The 24926-nt window shown below is 37.9% G+C and overlaps 1 protein-coding gene and 1 pseudogene across 1 annotated transcript in view; both read left to right on the top strand.

Moving 5' to 3' along the window:
* Positions 1–24926, top strand: part of SGCZ (sarcoglycan zeta) — a 375824-nt gene that overhangs the window by 344332 nt on the left and 6566 nt on the right. Inside the window, exon 6 of the mRNA XM_007519946.2 lies at positions 21137–21260. Coding sequence (XP_007520008.1) covers positions 21137–21260 — 124 coding nt within the window. The remainder of the gene's footprint in view (positions 1–21136; positions 21261–24926) is intronic.
* Positions 17653–17762, top strand: LOC132537124 (small nucleolar RNA U3; annotated as a pseudogene).

Genomic DNA, 24926 nt, shown 5'->3' with positions numbered 1-24926 from the left:
CATAAAAATGAGCGGATCAGACAGAAGGAAAGCAATTATAAAGAATAGTAAGAAGAAACCTCACAAAAAGAGGATATTGGAATATTTGACATGGACAATGTAATACAGGCATATGATAAGCATAAAGACAGGAAACAGTGGGCTAGGTGGAGGTGCACCTTGTTTAGTGCATGTTAATGCACAGCAACCTGGGTTCAAGTACCTGGTCCCCATCTGCAGGGAGAAAGCTTTGTGTGCAGTGAAGCAATGCTGTAGGTGTCCCTCTGTCTCTCTCCCTCTCTGTCTCCCATTCCTCTCAATTTCTGGCTGATGAGAATTTATTCTCATCAAATAAAGATAATTTTTAAAAAAGATAGGAAACAAAAAAACAGGAGAAAGTTATAAATGATTGAGAAGTTTTTTTAAAGGGAAAGATGAAAATAAATATAAATAGTAATCATAATTCAGAATATCATTGTCCTATAATAGGTTTCATGGTCTAATAATTTGTTGAATGAGCTGTTTCTTGACATGGTGCTGTTTCTCAGACGCACAGTTATTGGTAAACCCCTTAGTACCCAGAAGATTGTGAAATAACATTATAGAATGATCTACCCAGGATAATCATGATAATAGTTGATAAAGATGAAGTGTTAAAAGCTAGTAAATTGGAGGCTCAAGTGGTGGTGCACCAGGTTTAGCAAACCATGTACAAGGACACAGGTTTGAATGCCCACTCCCCACCAGCAGGGAGGAAGCTTCACAAGTGATGAAGCTTCTGTCTTCTCCATCCCCTCTCAATTTCTCTGTCATATCTAATAAAAAAGTAAAACAAAAAATAAAGGAAAAATGACTGCGAGGAGTGGTGGGTTCATCATGTAGGGACTAACCCCTACAATAACACTGGTGGAAAAAAAAATCAAATAACTTATCCATGGATGTCTTAATTCCATAAATAAGTTAAACCTTTTTTTTTTTTTTTTGCCTCCAGGGCTGTCATTGGGGCTCTGTGCCTACAGTACTAAAATCCACTGCTCTTGAGGCCATTTTTCCCATTTTTTTGCCCTTGTTGTAGTTGTTATTGTTGTCATAGCTGTTGTTGTTGGATAGGACAGAGAGAAATTGAGAGAGGAGGGGAAGATAGAGAGGAGGAAAGGTACCTGCAGACCTGCTTCACTACTTGTGAGGTGAACCCTCTCTGCAGGTGGGAAGCGAAGGCCTCCAACAGGATCCTTACTCCAGCCCATTGTACTTTGTACCATGTGTGATTAACCTGCTGTACTACTGCCCAGCGCCCAATAAGTTAAACTTTAGAGAATTAAAAATGTTGCCCATAACTTTTTGTGGTGATAATTAGATATAGTATATTATATATCCTTTGGACTAATAAAATGCTACATGTGATTAAAAAAATGTTTTAACTGATTTCTGATTGGCAAATTATTATTGTTTTTTATTTGTCTCCAGGGTTATCATTGGAGCGTGGTTCTGGCCCTATGAATCCACCACTCCTGGAGGCCATTTTTCCCTTTTATTTCCTTTATTATTTGACAAGACAGAGAGAAATTGAGAAATTTTGAAGTGTCCCCATGGCAGATGGGAAGCCAGTGCTTGAACCTGGGTCCTTGTGCATAGTACTATGTGTGCTTAACAGAGTGATCCACCACCTTGAATAACAGATTATATTTCAATATGTACTAAAATATTTACTAACATACTAATAATTATATTTATAAATTTAAAACACTTTTAAAACAAAATTCAAGTATCAGACTGATTTATTATTATTATTATTATTATCATCATTAGAAAGAAATAGAAATGACATAATTAAAGAGATCACATCACTGAAGCTCCTTCAATGTGTTGGGGGCTGGGCTTGAGCCTGGGTCACTCACATGGCAGAGCTGCATACTATCCAAGTGAGTTATTTTTCCAGTTTGAGAGAAAATTTTCCTTTTGGAAAACATTAAAAATATTAATCAGGCAGGGGTAGATAGCATAATGGTTATGCAAAGAGACTCTCATGCCTGAGGTTCCAAAGTCCCAGGTTCAATCCCCTGCACCACCATAAGCCAGAGCTGAGCAGTGCTCTGGTAAAAAAAAAATTGAAAAAAAATTAATCACAGAAGGTCACTTTATTTTATAAAGATCTATGTTCATCCCTTCCCATCAGGATTAGTGGGCATATGCCCAAATCAAAAAAGATAAGAAAAATTAACTAGGAAAATATCCATATAAAAATAAGTCATGCTCTGAGTGGTATATTGCATATAAGCAAAGGGATATGGGAAAGGAGGGTAAAGGAAGAGGAGGGGGTGGTTGGAGGTTTTGGTGCATGGCAGTGAAAAGGAGCTAAGTTGGGGTAAAAGTGCTTTGCAGACAAACATCAACAAATATACTACAAACCATTCACCCCCATAAAGTCATAGACTCATGTTTCATAGTGGTAAATTTTGCAGTCCTTTATACTTTTAAAAAATTAATTATTTCTTTATAATGTTTGACAAGACTGTAAGATAAGACAGGTACAAGTCCACACAGTTCCCACCACCAGCCCTCCATATACCATCCTCTCCCTTGATAGTTTTCCTATTCTTTATCCCTCTGGGAGTATGGACCCAGGGTCATTATGGGGCACAGAAGGTGGAAGGCCTGGCTTCTGTAATTGTTTCTCTGCTGGACACATGGGCATTGGCAGATTGATCCATACTCCCAGCCTCTTTTTTTTATTATTATTTCCTTTCCTTTCCTTTTCTTTCTTTTTTTTAATGTAAACTATTTTTTAAATTTTTATTTACAAAATTGAAATACTGACAAAACCATAGGATAAGAGGGGTACATTTCCACACAGTGCCCACCCCCAGAGCTCCATACTCAAACCCCTCCCTTGATAGTTTCCCTATTTATCTCTCTGGAACTATGGTCCAAGAATCATTATGAGGTACAAAAGGTGGAAGATCTGGCTTCTGTAATTGCTTCTCTGCTGAACATGGGTATTGGCAGGTCTATTCATACTCTCACTCTGTCTCTTTCCCTAGTGGGGCTGGGGAGATGAGGCTCCAGGACACATTGGTGGGGTCCTCTGCCCACGGAAGTCAGGTTGGCATCATGGTAGCATCTGGAACCTGGTAGATGAAAAAGAGTTAAGAAATAAAGGAGAACAAATTGTTGACTAGTTATGAACCTAAAGGCAAGAATATTGCAGATGAAGATTTGGGGTCTCGGTTTTGGAAAAAGCTAGTAGTTCTATTTTAGGTATATTTCAAGGGGCTCATGACTTTATTAGTTTTTGCCTGTGCAGTATGCAAGTGGACCCAGGTTATTGTCTGGGGAGATGATGTCATAGTTGGAAAAAGGACTGGAAAACTGGATCAGGGAAGAGAGTAGCTCCCAAATATGGAGAAAGTACATAAATATTATTAACTGTAAACCCCATTGATTTGAGCTGGAGCCCATATTCAGCTTAGGAGCCTATGTAACCTCTGTATCCCTGTAGGTCTGATATCTCATTCTGTGGTCACTGGTAGGAACATTCCAGGCTGCAATACTTTTAGGACCGATCTTCGTTGGGTAGTAAATAGAGTATGTTGTCCAACCTCCCTTTGGAGAAGGGAACATTCCCTATCATTATTGATCCACATTGAGTGCAAGCTCCTGTGGGGATCACAAAGGGGTTCATTATGTTTGTTGTTCCTGATGGAGATGACCAGTAACAGTGGAGAGAGGGATCTGTTAGAGGTCTAGGCCCATCATGACTGTGTGGGAATCCCAGGAGTCTCTGACTAGATATTTATGAGAGCCCATGAGATAGGGCATATGTACAGAAGTCCATAAGTTAGGGGAAAACATATACCTTAAAGTAAAAGTTCACAGTAATTTGCAGTGAGTCAATAAATGAAGCAAGCAAGTAGAAAGACCTAAAAAAGATACCTTAAAGTACCTAAGAAACAGTTTCTACTTAGACCTAGATACCCTCCTGACCTACTTCCTATTACATGTCCCTCAATAACTCTAAAGGCAAGCATGTTAGACAAAATAAGGGCTACAAAACCGAATAAGGGCAAGAGACTGGCATACTTTAATGATGATTCTTTAGTCACTACCAGGCCATTCCATCACCTGGGGCCCAGCATGTTTCTATCTGTTCCTACTGGGGCAGGATTCCAGAGAGGGCCAGTTCCAGGACACATTGGTGAGGTTGTCTGCCTAGGAAAGTCAGATTGGTATAATGGTAACATCTGCAATTTGATAGCTGAAAAGCATTGAGATATAATGCAGTCCTCTATACTTACGTAGTAAAATATTCTAAAGAACTCATTTAAATAACAAGAAGAGGTCATGACTCTCTTCATGTGATCAAGGTATTTTTTTTTTCAAAAAAATAATTATCTATATATATATATTTAATTTTTACTTAAAATCTTAGGATAAGAGGGGTACAACTCCACACAGTTCCCACCACCAGAACTCCATATCCCATACCCTCCCATGATGGCTTTTGTATTCATTAACCCTCTGGGAATATGGACCCAGGGTCATTATGGGGTGCAGAAGGTGGAAGGTCTGGCTTCTGTAATTGCTTCCCCACTGAACATGGGCATTGACAGGTTGAATTGTACTCCCAGCTTGTCTCTCTCTTCCCTAGTGGGGCAGGGCTCTGGGAAGCAGGGCTCCAGGACACATTGGTAGGTTCATCTGCCCAGGGATGTCCATTTGGCATCATGCTAGCATCTGGAACCTGGTGGCTGAAAAAAGAGTTAACATATAAAGCCAAACACATTGTTGACTAGTCATGAACCTAAAAGCTTCAATATTGCAGATGAAAATTTGGGGTCTATTTTAGTAGGCCTGTTTTAGTTATATTCTAAAGGGCTCATGACCATATCAGTTTTTTCCTGAGCCTGACCTCTGATATGCAGGTGGACCCAAGTTATTGTCTGGTGAGATAGTGTCATGGCTGGAAAAAGGGCTAGAAAGCTGGATCAAGGTATTTCTTATAACACATGCTCATTCCAAAACCCTATGTACTTAAAAATACCAGGCCCATATTCAGCTTAGGAACATATGTGATCTCTGCATCCCTGTAGATCTCAGCTCACATTCTGTGGTCATCAGAAAGAACGTTCCAAGCTTCCCCAGTATCAGGACCCATCTTCCTCAGGTTTAGCATAGAGTATGTTGCCCATCCTCCCTTCAGAGGATGGAACACTCTCTATCATTATTGATCCAAAGTCTTATGGGGGTCCACAAAGGCATCTATTTTGTTGTTGCTGATAGAGATGACTGGTGACAATATATAGAGAGGGACTGAATCGAGGTCTAGGCCCATCATGTTTTTTGGGAATCTCAGGACTCCTTGAATAGGGCCCCGCTGATGGGGTGGCCTGATAGTGACTAAAGAGTCATTCTTAAAGTATGCCAGTCTCTTGCCCTTACTCAGCTTTTGCAGTCCTTGCTTTGATAAGGATATCTTGGGAGTGACTGAGGGAAGTATAATAGGAAATAGGTGAAGAGGGTATCTAAGTAGACACTATTTCATTATGAACTTTATACTGACTCACTGTAGACTATTGTGTACTTTTGTTTTCAGGTATATATTTTGCCCTAATTTGTGGTTTATAGTCAACAATATTTATACACCTTTCCCATATTTGGGAGCTACTCTCTTCCCTGATCCAGCTTTCTGGTCCTTTTTCCAGCCATGACAGTATCTCCCCAGACAATAACTAGGATCTACCTGCATATCAGATTTCAGGCTCAGGAAAAAAAAATCTAGTATACCCACTGGCCCTTTGTAATATAACTAAAATATACCTACTAGCTATCTACAGAACAGAGACCCCCCCCCCCCCCCACACACACACACACACTCTTCATCTGCACTACTCCAGCCTTTAGGTTCATGATTGGTCAACAACTTGTTTGGCTTATATGTTAACTCTCTTTTCAGCCACCAGGTTCCAGATGTTAGCATGATGCCAACCAGACTTCCCTGGACAGACAACCCCATCAGTGTGTCCTGGAGCTCTGATTCCCCAGAATCCCACCCACTAGGGAAAGAGCGAGGCAGGCTGGGAGTATGGATTGACCTGTCAATGCCCATGTTCAGCTGGGAAGCAATTACAGAAGCCAGGCCTTCCACCTTCTGTACCCTGTAATGACCTGGGGTCCATATTCCCAGAGGGTTAAAAAATAGGAAAGCTATCCAGGGATGGGATGTGATACAGAGTTCTGGTGGTAGAATTGTGTGGAGTTGTACCCCTCTTATCTTATGGTTTTGTAATGTTTCCTTTTTATAAATAAATGAATAAATTAAAATTTCAAAAAAAATACCAAAGAATGTATGTAAATATTGTCCCATTGTAATCATAGTATTGATTTGTGATTCCTTTAGTTTGGCTTCCAAAATTTATGTAATTGTATTTACTTTTAACTCTTTCTACTAACAAACTTGTACTATTATAATAAAATCTGTCTCTTTATTGTTTATCTATAGTACTAGAGCAACCAGTAATACATCACAGATAATGGTATTTGATAGATTTGCTAGTTTGTATTACTGAAAGCCAGCACAGCTAAATGAGGACACTAATAAAAAGCAGATAACTAAGAAAGATAACAGTAGTCATTATTGTATTTCTATGACATATGTCCTGATACTACTGATTTCAGTTGTTTTTAAAATTTTTAGTACAGATGCCAGAGCTTAGAGATTCACTCAATAAAAAAAAAAAATTAAATTACTAAGCTGTAGATGAAATACTTTTTCATCTGTAACATTTTGGCAACTAAATACTCACTTTGAATTTCTAGTTTGGAATAACTTTATTATGAAATGTCTACAGCAAAAAGTGGAATAAAAGCCAATTGCTACTTCAGTTACTTGCTGACATATGTAAAAATTCATAAACGTGGATATAAATTAAATTATAATTAGTATTTAGTGTTTCTGGATCTCATTTTCTAATTATTCATCAATTATTGAAACACTGAGCTAAACTAGCCTTATCTGCTAGTGCTGAAAAGAGATTAGCAACCTTCAAGATGAGTGTTACTGATATGAATTCCAAAACTCAAACAGAAGCAAGGCACAGTAATGATGGGATTATTCAATTATTCATTTGTGTACTGAAGATTAAACAAGGAGTGTCTGAGGAGATCTTTGCAAGTCTTGCTGACAGTTCTTCTTTCAGGGTAATAAGAAGTACTTTTAGTCAACACCTAATTCTAACCTACAAGGTGAGATTGTTTGACCAAGAAAATAAAATGGTAATTTAGAAAGTAAGTAGTTCCGTTGTCTTTGATTTTTTTTTGTCAAGTTTTAGGAAAGATTAGTTCAAAATGTTTATTGTGGAATACAGATAATATTTTGTATAGATAATATTTTGCTGAAATGTAGATTTCTATACTCTTATTATTCAACAGATATTTGACAAGTACTTTAGTATATGACAAGTTTGACTAGTTTTCATGTGCATTTTTATCTTACACAGGTACATTTTTCTGCTAAGTATGTGAGGGCAATCTGGCTGTGACATCTGTCACCCCATTGATCGCCAGGGTTTATTCAGCTGATCTGGCTGGCTAGGCAGGTGTCCTTTCCTCCCTCACTGCTCCATGTGTGTCCCTCCCAAGCTGCATGCTTGGTCAAAGAGGAGTGCCTTTCCCAAATAGGGACAGACCAGTCTTTGGTTGAGGTTATATGAGTAGCTGTGCTCCCCTGCTAGAACCTACAGACAAACTTTTTTTTTTAAAGATTTTTAAAAATATTTATTTATTTATTCCTTTTTGTTGCCCTGATTGCTTTATTATTGTAGTTATTATTGTTGTTCTTGATGTCATCATTTTTGGATAGGACAGAGAGAAATGGTGAAAGGAGGGGAAGACAGAGAGGGGGAGAGAAAGATAGACACCTACAGACCTGCTTCACCACCTGTGAAGTGACTCCCCTGCAGGTGGGGAGCCGGGGGGCTCAAACCGGGACCCTTACTCCAGTCCTTGCACTTTGTGCCACCTGCGCTTAACCCGCTGCGCTACCGCCCAACTCCCAACCCAGACAAACTCTTAAGGTCCATTTGTAGGAGAACATAGAGTAGTCAAGCTTCCAAGACTCCAGACACATCCAAACGAGGCACTGCATGTGGCAGTCTGTCTTTCTTTAAAAAAAAAAAAAAAGAAAATATGGCATAACAAGTTAAAAAAATATATATATATACATACAGAAAATCAGCAATAACACAATATATGTTGTCTGCAATACCCCAAGTATATGTGAATGTGATCATTTATATTTCAAATTAATATGCAGGTATATTATTAGTTTAAAATTATATCTGCATTCATAAAATGAATATAAAATATATCTGCATTCATAAAAATTATATCTGCATTCATAAAATGAATATAAAATATTCATTTTATAAATTTTTATTGCCAAAGAGTGTTTGATCTTAGTCCCATTAACTGCTCCAAGAATAAGACAAGAATCTATATGTGGAATCAGTACAATAAATTAATATTTAATTGTATACTGGTAATATTTTTATCATCTTCACTCTTGCATGGATATAACTATAAAATCAGTGTTGAGTTCTGTTTATTTCTAGTTAACCTCTGGAAATATGTGGTATCAGTTTATATAATTATTATATTTAAGGAAAAACCACCATTTACTAAGTAGTAAATAGTGTAACGTGGGATATTTTGTCAATCTGTGAGTGGAACTTTGCTGAAAGTTTTCTATCTATAAAAAGAAAATGAAAATAAAGCCATTTTCATCACCTCCTACCCCCTCACTTCTACTCTTTTCATCCTTTGTAATTTATTTAAAACTATTAGCACATAGCCATTATAAAAATGTTTGCCTTATCTTGCAGTGTTGGAAACGGGGCAAGAAATGTTCTCGAGTATTTTTGTATCTAAATTGAAGGGAGATACCATAATGGAATTTGCTCGTGGGCAGAAAGTAATAAAAAAATTGGTGCAGAGAAGACAAAAACAATGTGATTTGTAGATGAAAAAAACTTCCCCATACCCTGAAGTGATAGGTAGTAAAATTTCTAGTTATATGCAGGTCACAGTTTTGCAATGATTTTTCTCTCATATATATTTATGCTAAATTATCCATTTATTTCATCATTAAACTTCAAATAATTAACGAGTCCCTACTATGTCTCTGGCACTGTGTAAAATATTTAACAAGAACAAAATATGTGGTGTTTAAGTTCTACTAAGTTTCTAATTTTAGTAACTGCATATTTCACATTAGTTTGAAGTCTGAATTTTTAGAATACTAAAGACTTCTAGAGACTAGGACATATCTTTTCAAATTCAAGAATGACATAATACCTGGAAAATAAAAACCTTGCACCTTTGGTATGCAAACAGCATAAACAAGCACTGTAATTACTAGGGTGGAAACAGATGGCATTATAATTGAAACTCAAGATTAATTTTTCTCTGCTATAATACCTGAGTACCCACTATAAAAACTAATATGAAGCTAGCAGATAGTTCACCCATGATAGTGAAAACTTCACTATGCATGACAACTATGCATGAGTTTGAACCTTGACACTACGTGAAAGCACCATGAGCAGTGGAGTCGGGGGTGGGGGGCATTGGTGATGGAAGATGCTGTGTTATCCTTGTTCTCTCTCTCTCTCCCTCTCCCTCTCCCTTCCCCTCTCCCTCTCCTTCTCTCTCTCTCTCCCAAATAAAAAATTAAATGAAAAAAAAAAAAAGAAAAAAAGACCCCAGGCAGTGGTATTTCCTATTCACAAGGCCAAGAAAATGCATTAAAACAATTGTAAAAAGAAATCTAATTTGAAATTCAATGATGTTATTGCTATCATGTTTTCAAGATGAACACAATGGTGATTCATTAAATGTAGAAACTAATTGCATAAAAATTCACATGTGTTGAGTGCTTGGTGGCATATCTTGTTAAGCATTTACATTACCATGTGCAAGGACCTGGGTTGGAGCTGTTGCTCCCCACCTGAACGAGGAAAGCTTCAAGAGCAATGAAGTACTATAGGTGTCTCTCTCCCTCTCTATCTTCCCATTCTCTGTCAATTTCTTTTTGCCCTATCAAATAAGGACAAAAAAAATAAAAATGTCCACCAGGAGCAGGGCCCATATATATTCATATTTAGCACGTAAGTCTGTATAACCTCTGCATCCCTGTTAGTCTCTGTTCACAGTCCATGGTCACATCTAGGGATGTTCTAGCCTGCACTCATTTTAGGATCAATCTTCCTGGAGTTTCATAGGAGGCTGATTCAGCCTCCCTTCAGAGAGTGGGACAATCCCTACCACTGCTGCTCTATAGTAAGAGCAAGTTCCTATAGAGGTCCACAGAGGGCTTATGATGATGTTCCTGATAAAAATAACCAGTAATGGTAAGAAGAGTGATATATTAGAGATCTAAGTCCATCATATCTATGTGGAAACTCAAGGATTTCCTGACTAGAGTCCCAGATGATAGGGTGGCCTGGTATTGACCAAAAAGGCCCTAATTACAGTATGCCAATCTCTTGCCCTTATCCAACTTTTGTCATACTTACTTTATTTGACAAGGTTAGACTTAAAGTGATTGGAGCAAGTGAAGTAGGGGTTAGGAGAGGAGGGTGTCTAGAGAAGGGTGTTTGTTTTGTTTTGTTTTTGGCTTCCATAGTTATCACTGGGGCTCAGTGCCAGCACTACAAAACCACTGCTTCTAGTGGTTCCCCCTTCCCCCCCATCATATTGGATAAAACAGAGAGAAATTTAGAGGTGAGGAGAAGATAGGAAGAGAAAAAGATAGATACTTGCAGACTTGTTTTACAGCTTGGGAAGCTTCCCTTCTGCAGGTGGGGAGCTGAGGGTTTGAACCTGGATCCTTAAGGGGATCCTTGCACTTAGTACTATGCGCGCTTAACCGGTTGCACCATTGCCCCAAGCCCTAAATAGTAAATATTTGATTAAGTACTTTATGCCGTCTTCTTTGGGTCTTTTTAATTGGATGTTGTACTTATTGAGTCTTAAGTCTACTCACAGCAGGCTATTGAGCACTTTTACTTTGAGGTATATAACTAACATATGGATACATGTGTCTTTTAGGGCCTGGTCTGTAACTTTGTTAGGGAATGTACTATTTGAAAGGGGACTAGGGAGTCCCATGTGTTAGGAAAGATCTCATCAGAGTATTTGAGTCGGAGGGTTGTCACCTCAGGCTTGGCAGTTCTGGATACAGTCTGAAGTGAAATGTGGTGTGTTGGCACCACTCCTTGAATTGATTTAGTTGAGGTCATCAGAGGCAGTATCACAGGGCAGGGGATCAAGAGGAAAAGCATAAAGCAATACAAGCAAAGTCCCAGAAGTTCCAGGTCTGGGAAAAATACAAATTTTAAATATAATGAGAAAGGTTCTTTGTTGTCTTTAGAGTTTAAGTAGCCAATAGATATATTTTATTTTTCCTTTAATATTTCCTTGCTTTGGGGGTATGTACTAAAATTCTTTTTTTTTCTTTCTTTTTCTTTTTAAAAATTTCTTTATTGGGGGATTAATGTTTTACATTTGACAGTAAATACAGTAGTTTGTACATGCATAACATTTCTCAGTTTTCCACATAACGATACAACCCCCACTAGGTCTTCTGTCATCCTTTTTGGACCTGTACTTCCCTGCCCCCACCCCAGAGTCTTTTACTTTGGTGAAATACACCAAATACTTTGGTGAAATACACCAGCAACTTATTTTTGTACCCAAGTTATTTGGGAGCTTGGTTTACTTTGAAAATCCCATGGTTAGGATTTACTGTACTATGTTCGACATCCTCGAGGAAACACTCACGAAAGACATGTCTCTGATATCTGATTACTGTAAAAAATGTTGACTAATCCCTAGCACTGCAAAAACGGTATCATCTGTTTTCCATCTACACCATGCCTCGGCCTCACATGAGCTTCATGTGCAGCTTGGCGATACGAGAATCCGGCATGAAGCCCAGCCAGTCTATCTTGGCGTTACTCTCGATTGCACTCTGTCATTTCACGAACATCTCATAAAAACTGCAGCAAAGGTGGACGCGAGGAATAACATCATTGCAAGACTGGCCAGCTCCTCATGGGGCGCGAGCACTTCCACACTACGACCATCATCTCTGGCATTATGCTATTCCACTGCAGAATACTGTGCCCCAGTATGGTTCCGTAGCCCCCATGTCCACTTGGTCGATTCCAAATTATATTCCTCCATGAGGATAATTTCTGGAACCATCCGTTCCACCCCGGTTCCATGGCTGCCAGTTCTTAGCAACATCGCCCCGCCAAATATTCTTCGGGATGCGGCATCATCTAAGTTCATTTCCCACGTCTACGCTCGACCGGACCTGCCAATATACGCGGATATCTTCGCCCACCCTGTCCAACGCTTGACGTCTCGTCATCCAATCTGGTCTCCTACGCCTACACTGAACTTCTCTGTTCCAGACTCTTGGAAACAGAGTTGACAGTCAGCTGAGGTAAAGAACAAACACCTCATCACAGACCCCTGCAAGCGTCAACCCGGCTTTGACCTAGCACATTATGATTGGGCTCTCCTCAATCGCTATGGAACAGGCCATGGCTGGTGCGCCGCTATGTTCCATTGCTGGGGAGCCAGAGACGACCCGAACTGCCCCTGCGGCTACAGACAGACTATGACCCACATAGTCAACGACTGCCACCTCTCCAGATTCAAAGGAGGTCTCGAAACTTTACATCAGGCTCAACCTGATGCTGTTGACTGGCTACGGAAGAAGGGCAAACACTAGAAGAAGAACTGTACTATACATGACCTCACCATGACATGTAATTTAATACTATTTACAAGTAACTATATCTTATATACTGAAAGGACTGGTTGCTTCTGATCTACCTGGTCTAAGATTATAGGTAATTTAGCATTTAAAAATATTATTTGTAGAAACACTTTAACAATTTAAGCCCGTGTCAGAATTCAGTAAGTTTATACATTTGAAATATTAAGTGCTCAAACTAAAGGAATATATATTTAGGAATGAAATTTATGCATTTATTTAAATAATTGGAGACATTCAATCTAATTCCCCTGTCATATTGAATAAATAATTATTTATAAGAAATTTAAATTAATTGGAATATGCATTAACACTAGTCCCCCTACCAACGATTTGTGTCCCTACTCCCAACCTCTTCTGTAGAGCTGAAAAATCTACCCTTCACACCAGAATCTTTTACTTTGGTGCAATACTCCAAACCCAGTCAAATTCTGCTTTGTGTTTCCCTTTCTGATCTTTATTAACTGCTGTTTATAAGTGGGATCATCCCACACTTATCTTTCTCTTTCTGGCTTATCGCCCTTAACATGATTCCTTCAAGCTCCATCCAAGAAAGGGCAAAGAAAGTGAATTCATTATTCTTAATAGCTGAGCAATATTCCATTGTGTATATACACTACAACTTTCTCAGCCATTCATCTGTTGTTGGACACCTAGGTTGCTTCCAGGTTTTGGCTATCACCAATTGTGCTGCTATGAACATAGTTATACACAGATCTTTTGGGGTGGATGTGTTTAACTCCTTAGGACATATCCCTAGGAGAGGAATTGCTGGTCCATAAAGAAGGTCCATTTCTATCCTTAAGAGGGTTCTCCAGATTGTTTTTCATAGGGGTTGGGCTAACTTACATTCCCACCTGCAGTGCAGGAGGGCACCCTTGTCTCCAAAACCTCCAACATTTGTTGTTGCTGGCCTTTTGGATGCATGAAATTCTTACAGGGGTGAAGTGATATTTCATTGTTTTTATTTGCATTTCTCTGGCACTCAGCATCTTGAAGCCTTTTTTCAGTTGTCTGTTGGCTATTTTTAGCTGTTCTGTAGTGAATAGTCTATCCATATCCTTTCCCTTTTGAATTGTGCCATTTGCTTTTTTGTTGCTAAGGTTGATAAGCATTTATTTATTTTGGTTATTAGCCTTTTGTCTGATGTATGGTATGTAAGTGGTTGGTGGTTTCTTTGGCTATGCAGTTTTTTTCAATTTGATGTAGTTTCATTGGTTTATTTTTTAGTCTTCCTTGCAACTTGATTTGTATCCTTAAAGATGCCTATGAGATTTAGATAGAAAAGAATTCCACCAATATTTTCCTTTTTTTTTTTTTTAGTTTCTGGTCTAATATCCAGGTCCTTGATCTATTTGATGTTTACTTTTATTTCTAATGAGATGTAGTGATTCAGTTTCATTCTTCTAACATTTCAACCTAATTTTCCCAATTCCTTTTATTGAAGAGACTCTCTCCATGTAACAATTTGGCCTCCCTTGTCAAAATTTAGATGTCCATACGTGTGAGAAAAACTTTTGTTTTTTAACTATGTTTTTTTACTTGTTTCCATTTTCATCAGTGATTTAAGTGTATTGCAAAATTACAAAATTTCAGGAGTATAATTTGACATTCATCCATAGTGTTTGTAAGGCACTATATTCTTCCCCTCCTTTCTCCATTTCTCTCTGTCCTATCCAACAACAACCACAGCAATAACAACAACAACAATACTAACAACAACAATAAACAACAAGGACAACAAAAGGGAAAAAAGTTAAAAAACAAAAGAAATTGATTATAGAAGATTTATGCTGTAAAATTTCTTTCACTTCATATAATCTTTTTGAGATTTATCCAAAATTCAGAATGCCTGTGCCAGTATCTCATTTTTCTTTAATGATGATGACTTTTTTTGTTATATGATCATTCTCCTGTAGAGAAATGTCTTATAATCCCATAAGGCAACATTCAATTTATTAATGGTGAAGTAGAGGCAGACCAGCTGACTGACTTTCATGAACCTAGGCTCAGCAAACTCTGTCTTTACCAGTTCTTTAAATAGAGGTCCTCTAAATTCTCTAAAGTGTTGGCAAGACTTTTAATTATTACATTGGTAATAGATACCTAAGGGAATACTCGTTAAGATGAAGAAAATAAAACTTTCAGATTCAGTAGTTAATGAAGATGATCATAGAAAAAAAAAGTCCCTAATGTCACACCTACTACACACAGTATGAAAATGTAAGCATTTACAATGATAATGCAGTATAAATCATATCATTAATAACTCCAGTTATTATTTTTAGAAACTAAACCAAACAATTATTTTAGTTTTCAGTCATAATGATTACGTTTTTATGTATTTATGTTTATGGTACCATTGATTTACAATGTTATATAAGTTTCAGTAATACAGCTTTATATTTTGATAAATGTCTATTTCCTACCATACCTATTACCAAAGATCTAGTTTAAGACTCTCACACCACTAAATCTTAGGGCTTTATTTTACTTACTTTGAATTGATTCCTTTGCTCTCATTCCTTATATCGCATACAAGAGAGAAATAAGAGAGCATGTTTATTTACTTATTTCACTCAGCATAATCATCTCAAGCTATAACTATATTGCTCTACATGGCAAGATGTTTTTTAAATTTTTTAACAATGACCCTGGGTCCATACTCCCAGAGGGACAGAGAATGGGAAAGCTATCAGGGGAGGGGAGGGGATATGGAGATCGGGTGGTGGGAATTGTGTGGAACTGTACCCCTCTTATCCTATGGCTTTTGTTAATATCTCCCATCTTAAATAAAAAATAATAATAATAAAATAAAAAAGGAAGCATTGACAGAACCATAGGATAAGAGGGGTACAACTTTGCACAATTCCCACCATCAGTCCTCTGTATACCATCCCCTCCTCTGATAGCTTTCCTATTCTTTAACCCTCTGGGAGTATGGACCCAAGGTCATTATGGGATGCAGAAGGTGGAAGGTCTGGCTTCTGTAATTGCTTCCCCGCTGAACATGGGCATTGACAAGTCAATCCATACTGCTAGCCAGTCTCTCTTTCCCTATTGGGGAAGGGCTCTGGGGAAGCAAAGCTCCAAAGCACATTGGTGGGGTTGTTTGTCCAGGGAAGTCTGGTTGCATCCTGCTAGCTAGCATCTGGAACCTGGTGGCTGATAAGAGAGTTAACATACAAAGCCAAACAAATTGTTGAACAATCATAGACCTAAAGGCTGGAATAGTGCAGATGAAGTGTTGGGGGTGGGGTGGGGGGTGCTCCATTATGTCAGTAGCCAGTAGGCATATTTTAGTTATATTTCATAGGTCCTATAGCTATACTAGTTTTTTTTTTGTTGTTGTTTTGTTTTGTTTTGTTTTTTGCCTGAGCCTGAAATCTGGTATGCATGTGGATCCTAATTATTGTCTGGGGCGATAATGTCATAACTGGGAAAACTACCAGAAAGCTGGATTAGGGAAGAGAGTAGCTCCCAAATATGGGAAAGGTGTATAAATATTGTTGACTGTAAACCCCATTGATTTGGTAGCATAGAGTATGTTGTCCATCCACCCTTCCAAGGATGGAACATTCTCTACCATTGTTGATCCAAGTTGTGACTGAGACATCCCCATTGATCGCCAGGGCTGATTAGGCCGATCTGGCTGGCTAGGTGGGTGTCCCCTTCCTCCCTTGCTGCTCTGTGTGAGTCACTCCCAAAGCTGTACACTGGTAGAAGAGGACGCCCTTCCCTGAACAGAGATGGACCTGGCTTTGGTTGAGGGTATATGAGTAGCTGCGCTCCCCTGCTATAACCTCCAAAGAAGCTCACAGGGCAAGATTTTATCTTCTCTTATAACCTAGTAATATTCAATTGGGTATACATATCAGATCTTCATTACTCGTTCATCAATAGATATACAATTAGGTTGTTTCCATGTGTAGATTCCCAAAAATGAAATTGCTGGTGAATATGGTAGTTTTGTTTTAAAATAAATGTGCTCTTCATTTCACTTATTTTTCATCAAATTCTGTTTATCTGAATGTTTAATTCATAAACTGTCTTTCTTAGAATAGTATATCATTTCAATTTCTTTTTATTTTATTTTATTTTATTGTGTGTGAGTGAGAGAACTGTAATAGGAAGTAGGTGATGAGAGTATCTAAGTCTAAGTAGACACTATTTCATTATGAAATTTATACTGACTCACCATAGACTATTGTGTATTTTTGCTTTCAGGTATATATTTTGTGCTAATTTATGGATACATGTGAACATGTGCTCTATCTTACGGGACCTGGTCTATATCTAGGATTTTGGACTTTGTTAGGAAGTGAACCTCCTGGAATGGAATTAGAGTACTATTATGACAGGAAAGGTCTCACTGAAGGAATGAGGGTGTAGGTTTGACATTCCATGACATCTCTGGACATAGTGTGAAGTGAAGCATGCTGAGGTGGTACCACACTCGTGCTGATTAGGTTGGGATTGGTGGATGCGATAACATTTGGTATGAATTGAGAGAAGCATGCAGGAAAGTGAGCCCCACCCTAGAGGTTCCAGGACTGGGGGAAATATAGGCTCTATAGAGGAAACGGGAGGATCCTGCTGTCTTAGGGTTTAAGAAGACAATAGATAGTTATTACTGTAATCACATTATTTGGCGATTGGGTTAACTTTGAAATATCCCTTTGTTAGGATTTGCTATATCATACAGAACATCACCATGATTTCTGTCCTTTGACATTATTTGTATATAGCTGTGCCACTGGTTGCTTCTGTTCTTCCTGGTCTAAGTTTTAAAAGAGTCAACATATCAAAGACTCAGCCTATGTATTAAAAAGACTATACTTTCAGGGATCATTTCTATAGTATGTTACCATTTTAATTTCTTATCCATCTTCCATGCAAACAATTTAATGATATCTGGGCATAGATGTAGGGGACCAGGTCAGGAGAAAACATCTTGAAACTGCATTCTAAGACAAGCCTCATAGTAGAACCATCATTCAGCTGTGGACAAATCCTCCATGCCATATGCTGTCAATCAGCTTCAGAGACCAAACGTCTATGGAATGTGCATTGAAATACAAGTGGTCTCAGGTCTCAGTATGTATATGCAAAAGAGGACATAATGGGAGTTGGACGGTAGCGCAACGGGTTAAGCGCACGTGGCACAAAGCGCAAGGACCAGCTTAAGGATCCATCAAGTTTGAGCCCTGGCTCCCCACCTGCAGGGGAGTTGCTTCACAGTGGGTGAAGCAGGTCTGCAGATGTCTGTCTTTCTCTCCCCCTCTCTGTCTTCCCCATCTCTCTCCATTTCTCTCTGTCCTATCTAACATTTCTGACATCAATACCAACAACAATAAAAAACAAGGGCAACAAAAGGGAAAATAAATAAATATATATAAAAAAAGAGGACATCATTATTTATCACTTGCCTTCTCCCAGTCTAGATTAGACAATGTCTCAGTCCATAAGACAAATAATTACATAATTGGGTGAAGGATCCAAATCCATGGGAAAGTTTGCCAAAATTTGTTGTATAAATATGGCCCTAATAAATGTGTTTGGAGTTTCATTCCTTGAATGGTTCCGTTGTTCCTTACATTTGAATGTTTTCATTCCTCTCCCTTCCTTTGAACCCGCAGAGGAGTTGGATTCCAGCAGATAACTACATTTATATTACAGATATATTAGCCAGTGGAAATAGTAGTGGTCACAGTTAGAGTATGCAAATTGGTATATAGTATTTGGGGAAAAAATTCATAAAATAATTACTGTAAAATTTTAGATTTTGTAATATTGTATATTTTGAATTTTAGATATTGTGTTAAAGTATGACAATTCACTGTAAAATTGAGATATGCCTTCAAGTTTTCAAATGTGTTATAAAAATGTGATTCTGGTTTATAAAACAAAAAATGCATACATTATTAAAATCTATGAATATTCAAGGGAGCAGGAGATGACTTACCTGGTAGAGAGAGTATTTTATCTATCATGTGCAAGAAGCTGGGTTAGAACCTCCAGCCACCACATGGCAGAACCAGTCAAAGGGGAAGCATCACAAATGTTGAAACAGTGCTTCTGATGTCTTTCTCTCTCTGTCTCTCCTTATCTGTCTTTAACCTACTATCTGGGAGAGAAAAAAAGGTTTATTGCCACTGAAAATCCTAGTAAAACTCTGATGGGGGTGCCAGGCAGTGGCACACCTGGTTAAGCGCACACATTACAGTATGCAAGGACTCGGGTTCAATGCCCCTGGTTCCCACCTGCAGTGGGAAAGCTTCATGAGTGGTGAAGCAGGTCTTTAGGTGTCTCTCTTTCTATCTCTCTATCTCTCCACCCTTCTCAATTTCTCTCTTTTTGTACCCAATAATAAATTTAAAAATTCTGATGGGGAAACAATTAAATGCCTGAATCCTTTAGGGATTTAGTAAAGATAGCCAAGAAACACATATAGAAAAACAGTTTCAAAGTTCCTTTTGTGAATTAAAAAATATGAGCACAGGAAGACCTAGAGGGGCCTGAACTGTTATGTGGAAAACTGAGAAATGTTACACATGTACAACTACTGTATTTTACTGTCAACTCTAACCATTAGTCCTCCCAATAAAGAAAAATAAAATGAGCATGGAAATAACCAATTCTAGATATCTAAATATTGGCTTTTTTCCTTCAAAGTAAATTTCTTATTCTTCTTTAATTGTATTTTATTTATTGGATAGAAGTAGTCAGAAATTAAGAGAGGGTGCCGGGCTAGCTTCACGGGCGGGAGAGAGATGACCAGGAACTCATGGCTGAGTGGGAAAGCAATCCAATTCTTTTTTATTGATCAGAAAAGAATCTGCCTTTGTACCTCCTGAGACAGAAGTGGCAGGTTGGAAAAAGCAAGCGGGCGGAGTGCGAAAGTAGCAAGCTTCCATCTAACCAATGGGGTTTAAACCAATGCCCTGCAGGGTGGGTCTCCAGCTGTTGTTAAGGTTCTAACCAATGGGGATTAAACCAGTGCCCTGTAGGCAGGGCGGATCTCAGGCAAAACAGTGATTATGTAAATAGACCATAGCATCAAGCAATGCAGCAGACCTGACATAATGACCAACAAGAGGGGATAAAAAAGGAAAGACACCAGCAGCACTGCACCACCACTTGTGAAGCTTCCCCCTGCAGGAGGAAACCAAGGGCTTGAGCATATGTCCTTGAACAGTGTAACATGTGCATTCAACCAGGTGTACCACCATCCTACCCCTAGCTTTCAAGTTTCTTAGTTCAACTTCAGTACCAAGAGAGAGCTAATCCTCAGAGATCAATTTATTTGATTTTTTTTTCCATCTGTGAAAAAACTGTGGATCATATTTCCTCAAAGGAAACTTGTTTGGGATGATGGTGAGTCTGAGCTTGTGAGGAATTTTGTCCTAAAGTTAGATGATCAAAGGAAGATAAGCAACTGCAGTTCAGAGCAGCCAAAAAACACCAGCTCTCTCAAGGAAACTACCTCTTCTCATGTTAGATTTTATGACTATTTAGTTTCTATATTCTGAAAATTTTGAAATTGCCTGTGAACTTTATTAACAAAAGTACCTAAAACATTTTATTTTATCCCTCAAAATGTATTTAACCATATCTGCATTTGTGTATCACACTTCATTTATTTATTTTTTCTCAGATTAATGTCATTCATTTTGTAGACATTTTCCCGAGTCAGTAGAGGTCAGTTTAGGTAGAAAATATCTTGTGTTTTCCTTTCAGTTAATTTCTAGGGACAGCTTTGAGAATTTTCAAGATTACAAAATTTGTTTGCATATCCACAAAAGTTCATAGTAGTAATGTTTTCAAAAAAGTTCTTTCATCTTGCAGGGTAGTAACTCTTTTGATGGGTAATTATATGCTAAGTCTATATGAATTTATTAAAATTCCACCATTCATATTGAAAATATATAGAATTACCACAACCTACTTTTTGTGATTTGTGAAGGGAAATAACATAAGAGGCAGTTGTGACATAATTATACAAGCAAGAACAAACAATCAATATTAACAATTGAAGAATATCCTTAAGGGGTCACAAAGAAGACATTTTTAAAAAGCGCTTAAAACCAATTTTGACTTTTTTTTTTTAGAATGGCAAAGTTTTTATCTTGACTTTTTTTTTTTTTGTTTAGAATGGCAAGGTTTTTATTTGTGTCTACATATTTGTTCAGTTTTTGTTTTTCAGTTGACAGAATTTGCTTTTAGTCCATTATGTTATATTTATATCTATATCTATCTATGTCTATGTATTGTTTTCTTTTTCTGTGAATTATTATTTTGTCTTTCTCTTAGACTTGAATCACCAACCAGGTCCTTGATAATGGAAGCTCCTAGAGGGGTCCAGGTGAGTGCTGCTGCAGGAGACTTCAAGGCCACTTGCAGGAAAGAGCTCCACTTACAATCCACAGAGGGGGAGGTAAGTTCCCAGGAGTAGAGAGTGAGCTTTTACTTGTGAGGGTGCCTATTCTGAAACTGTATGCATATAGCCCCAGGTGAACATTAATAACCTTCTTCACCATGACAGTATTAATATTTCTTGGATTTGAAAGTTGACTGACTTTGTGGTATCTCCTTATCAAAGTTCTATTGTCTACTGAAAAGTCATGATTCATTGTAAGTTTAGGATCTATTTAAAATAGTTTCAAAATTAGATCGACATAATAAATATGAAGATTATATAAAAATAAAGGTACTCTTTTTTTTTCCTCTGTTGTTGTTCTATTTTAACTTAGTACAAATGTTAAAAGTATTTTCCAGAGGTGGAGAAGTGACTCAGTGGGCAAAGCACAGGATTTATATGTGTCCTTGTGTTAGGTGCCCAGCACCTTGTACTCTATGTTTTGATCTCTTCCTCTCTCATAAAATCAATCAATAAATATTTGTTTTTTTTTTTAAGAAAAAACTTTTTTAAACCAGAGTACTGCTCAGCTCTGGTTTATGATGATGCAAGGATTGAACCTGGGACTTTGGAGCCTAAGGCATGGGAGTCTGTTTGCATAGCCATTATGCTATCTACCCCTGCCCAAAGAAAATCTTTAAAAAATGTTCTTCCCAAAAACACTTTGGATGTTTACCCTTGTGTTGAAATAATACTTACATTTTTCCAAAAGAAAAATCGCAAATATGTTTTAAATTTAGTCTGATTTATACGTCCTAGATAAGGAAGTGCATGTTAATATCTCTCCACATCCTTTTATTTTTTCTTATAATTTCATTTAAGTCTATACCCTTTCTTTATAAATCATGACTTTACTGACTGCTTGTTCTTTAAAAAAAAAAATCCAATATTCTAAATCTTCCATTCATTCTAAATGAGTTAGACACTTATTGTTCTATTTACCTTTCTTGCTATATGCATTGTGATTATTGTGTCTACAGGGAAACATATTTCCCAATTATGGAAGTCCCTCAACTATATTTATATGTATCTAATTCTCCTTCTCCCCCTTCTCCTTCTTCTTCTTCTCTTCCTCCTTTTTCCTATTTTTCTTCCTCCTCCTCTTTCTCTTCCTTTTTCTCTTTTATAATAGCCACCTGGGTTATTGCTGGAGCTTGGGATGTCACTACAAAACCACCACTCCCCTGATCCTAAGTAAACACTCTTTCATTTTTTTTCTCTCTCTCTTTCCTACTTTTCATTTTATTTGATAGAACCAAGAGAAATTGAGAGGAGAGGAAAGAGAGGGGGAGAGAGACACCTGCAGACTTGCTTCACCACTACTGATGTTTTCCCCCCTAAATAGGGAGCAGGAGCTCAAACCTAAGTACATACTAAAGGGTGCTCTCAATTATGCCCTTATTCTATTTCTTAGTGTGATTATTTATTTATTTTAATTTCTTTATTGGGAAATTACTGTTTTACATTCAACAGTAAATACAATAGTTTGTATATGCATAACATTTCTCAGTTTTCCATATAACAATACATCCCCCACTAGATCCTTCCCCCACCCCCACCCACCCCAGAGTCTTTTACTTTGGTGCAATATGCCAATTCCGATTATTTATTTATTTTTTTAAATCTTTTTAAAATTTTTTTTATATTTATTTTATTTATTTTTTTCCCTTTTGTTGCCCTTGTTGTTTTATTGTTGTAGTTATTATTGTTGTTGTTGTTGTTGTTGTTGTTGGATAGGACATAGAGAAATGGAGAGAGGGAGGGGAAGACAGAGAGGAGGAGAGAAAGATAGACACCTGCAGACCTGCTTCACCGCCTGTGAAGCGACTCCCCTGCAGGTGGGGAGCCGGGGTTCGAACCGGAATCCTTATGCCGGTCTTTGTGCTTTGTGCCACCTGCGCTTAGCCCGCTGCACTACAGCCCGACTCCCTCGATTATTTATTTTTTAATATAAACTTAAAATGTTTAAGTTTGGCAGGGTAGATAGCATGATTCTTTTTTTTTTAATTTTTTTATTATTTTATTTTATTTATTCCCTTTTGTTGCCCTTGTTTTTTATTGTTGTAGTTATTATTGTTGTTGTCGTTGTTGGATAGGACAGAGAGAAATGGAGAGAGGAGGGGAAGACAGAGAGGAGGAGAGAAAGATAGACACCTGCAGACCTGCTTCACCGCCTGTGAAGCGACGCCCCTGCAGGTGGGGAGCCGGGGTTTGAACCGGGATCCTTATGCCGGTCCTTGTGCTTTGCGCCACCTGCGCTTAACCCACTGCGCTACAGCCCGACTCCTGATAGCATGATTCTTATGCAAACAAGACTTTTCATGCCTGAGGCTCCAAAGTCCCAAATTCAATCCCCTGATTTGAGCAGTGCTCTGGTGTTTCTCTCTGTGTCTCTCTCTATCTGCATCTCTCTCAAAAATAAAATAAATTAAGAAGTTGTTTTAAAAAACAAATTTCAAGTTCCGGAGGCTGGGTGGTGGCGCACCTGGTTAGTGCACATGTTACAGTGAGCAAGGACCCAGCTTCAAGCCCCTGGTCCCCACCTGCAAGGGGAAAGCTTTGCAAGTGGTGAAGCAGGGTGGCAGGCGTCTCTCTCTGTCTCTCTCCCTTCCTGTCCCCCCCTTCCCTCTCAATTTCCGGCTTTCTCTACCCAATAAATAAATATTTAAAAAGGGGGAAAAAAACTTTCAAGTTAAGGGAAAAAAAATGTAAGGAAAATTTGAGAAGATGCTGTGGAACACTGCATAGGTCTTTAGATGTAAAGATGAGAACAGAAATGAAGGATCAAAAGAAGGATGTTTATCGTGCTTATGTCATTTTCTCTGTTGTTGATTCAAAATATATTGTGATAATATATATGTATATATTTAAAATGTTGCTCCTTATGAACAAAAGATATATTAGTCTTTTAGTAGATAATAACATTTAAATATCTAAAGGTACGAATATACTTATATACTTACATAACCATTCAGGATTTCTTTTCAATTCAGTTTCAGACTGCAGAACATTGTCTGCTACAAGAAGATAGACATTCTTTTCAATTCTGTGGGGGTTTTTGTAAAGACTTGCTTTTATCATGTTAATCATTGCATTCAAATTTTTCATAATATCTGGTTCTTGGAAAAGTCCTGACACATTTTTGCACAGAAAATAAGTTATGACTTTTCAGACAGTCCAATCCATCATAATAATAAGTATTAATAGATATCATCTTTTCCTGCTCCTATTTTTTGCCACTTATATTTTTATTAAGCCTATCAGAAGTCTTGTAATAAATTATAGGTAAATAAATTGTAATGTTTTGGCTTTTTTTTTTTAGTTTTGTTGCCTTTGTTGTAGTTGTCATTGATGCCATCGTTGTTGGATAGGACAGAGAGATATGGAGAGAGGAGGGGAAGACAGAGTGGGGGAGAGAAAGACAGACACCTGCAGATCTGTTTCACCGGCTGTGAAGCGACTCCCCTGCAGGTGGGGAGCCAGGGCTTGAACCGGGATCCTTACACCCATCCTTTGTGCCACGTGCTCTTAACCAGCTGTGCTACTGCCCAGCTCCCTAACATAATGTTTTTAACTATAGCTACTTTCCTATTAATAAAATAATTTAAAATAAAAGAGCTGCATTTTACATTAGAAAAAATCATGTAATTTTACATTAGAAAAATATCATGTAAAATTTGAAGT

The sequence above is a fragment of the Erinaceus europaeus genome, chromosome 2 (genome assembly GCF_950295315.1).
Source record: "Erinaceus europaeus chromosome 2, mEriEur2.1, whole genome shotgun sequence".
Taxonomy (NCBI): domain Eukaryota; kingdom Metazoa; phylum Chordata; class Mammalia; order Eulipotyphla; family Erinaceidae; genus Erinaceus; species Erinaceus europaeus.
This window is presented reverse-complemented; position numbering and strand designations above follow the sequence as displayed.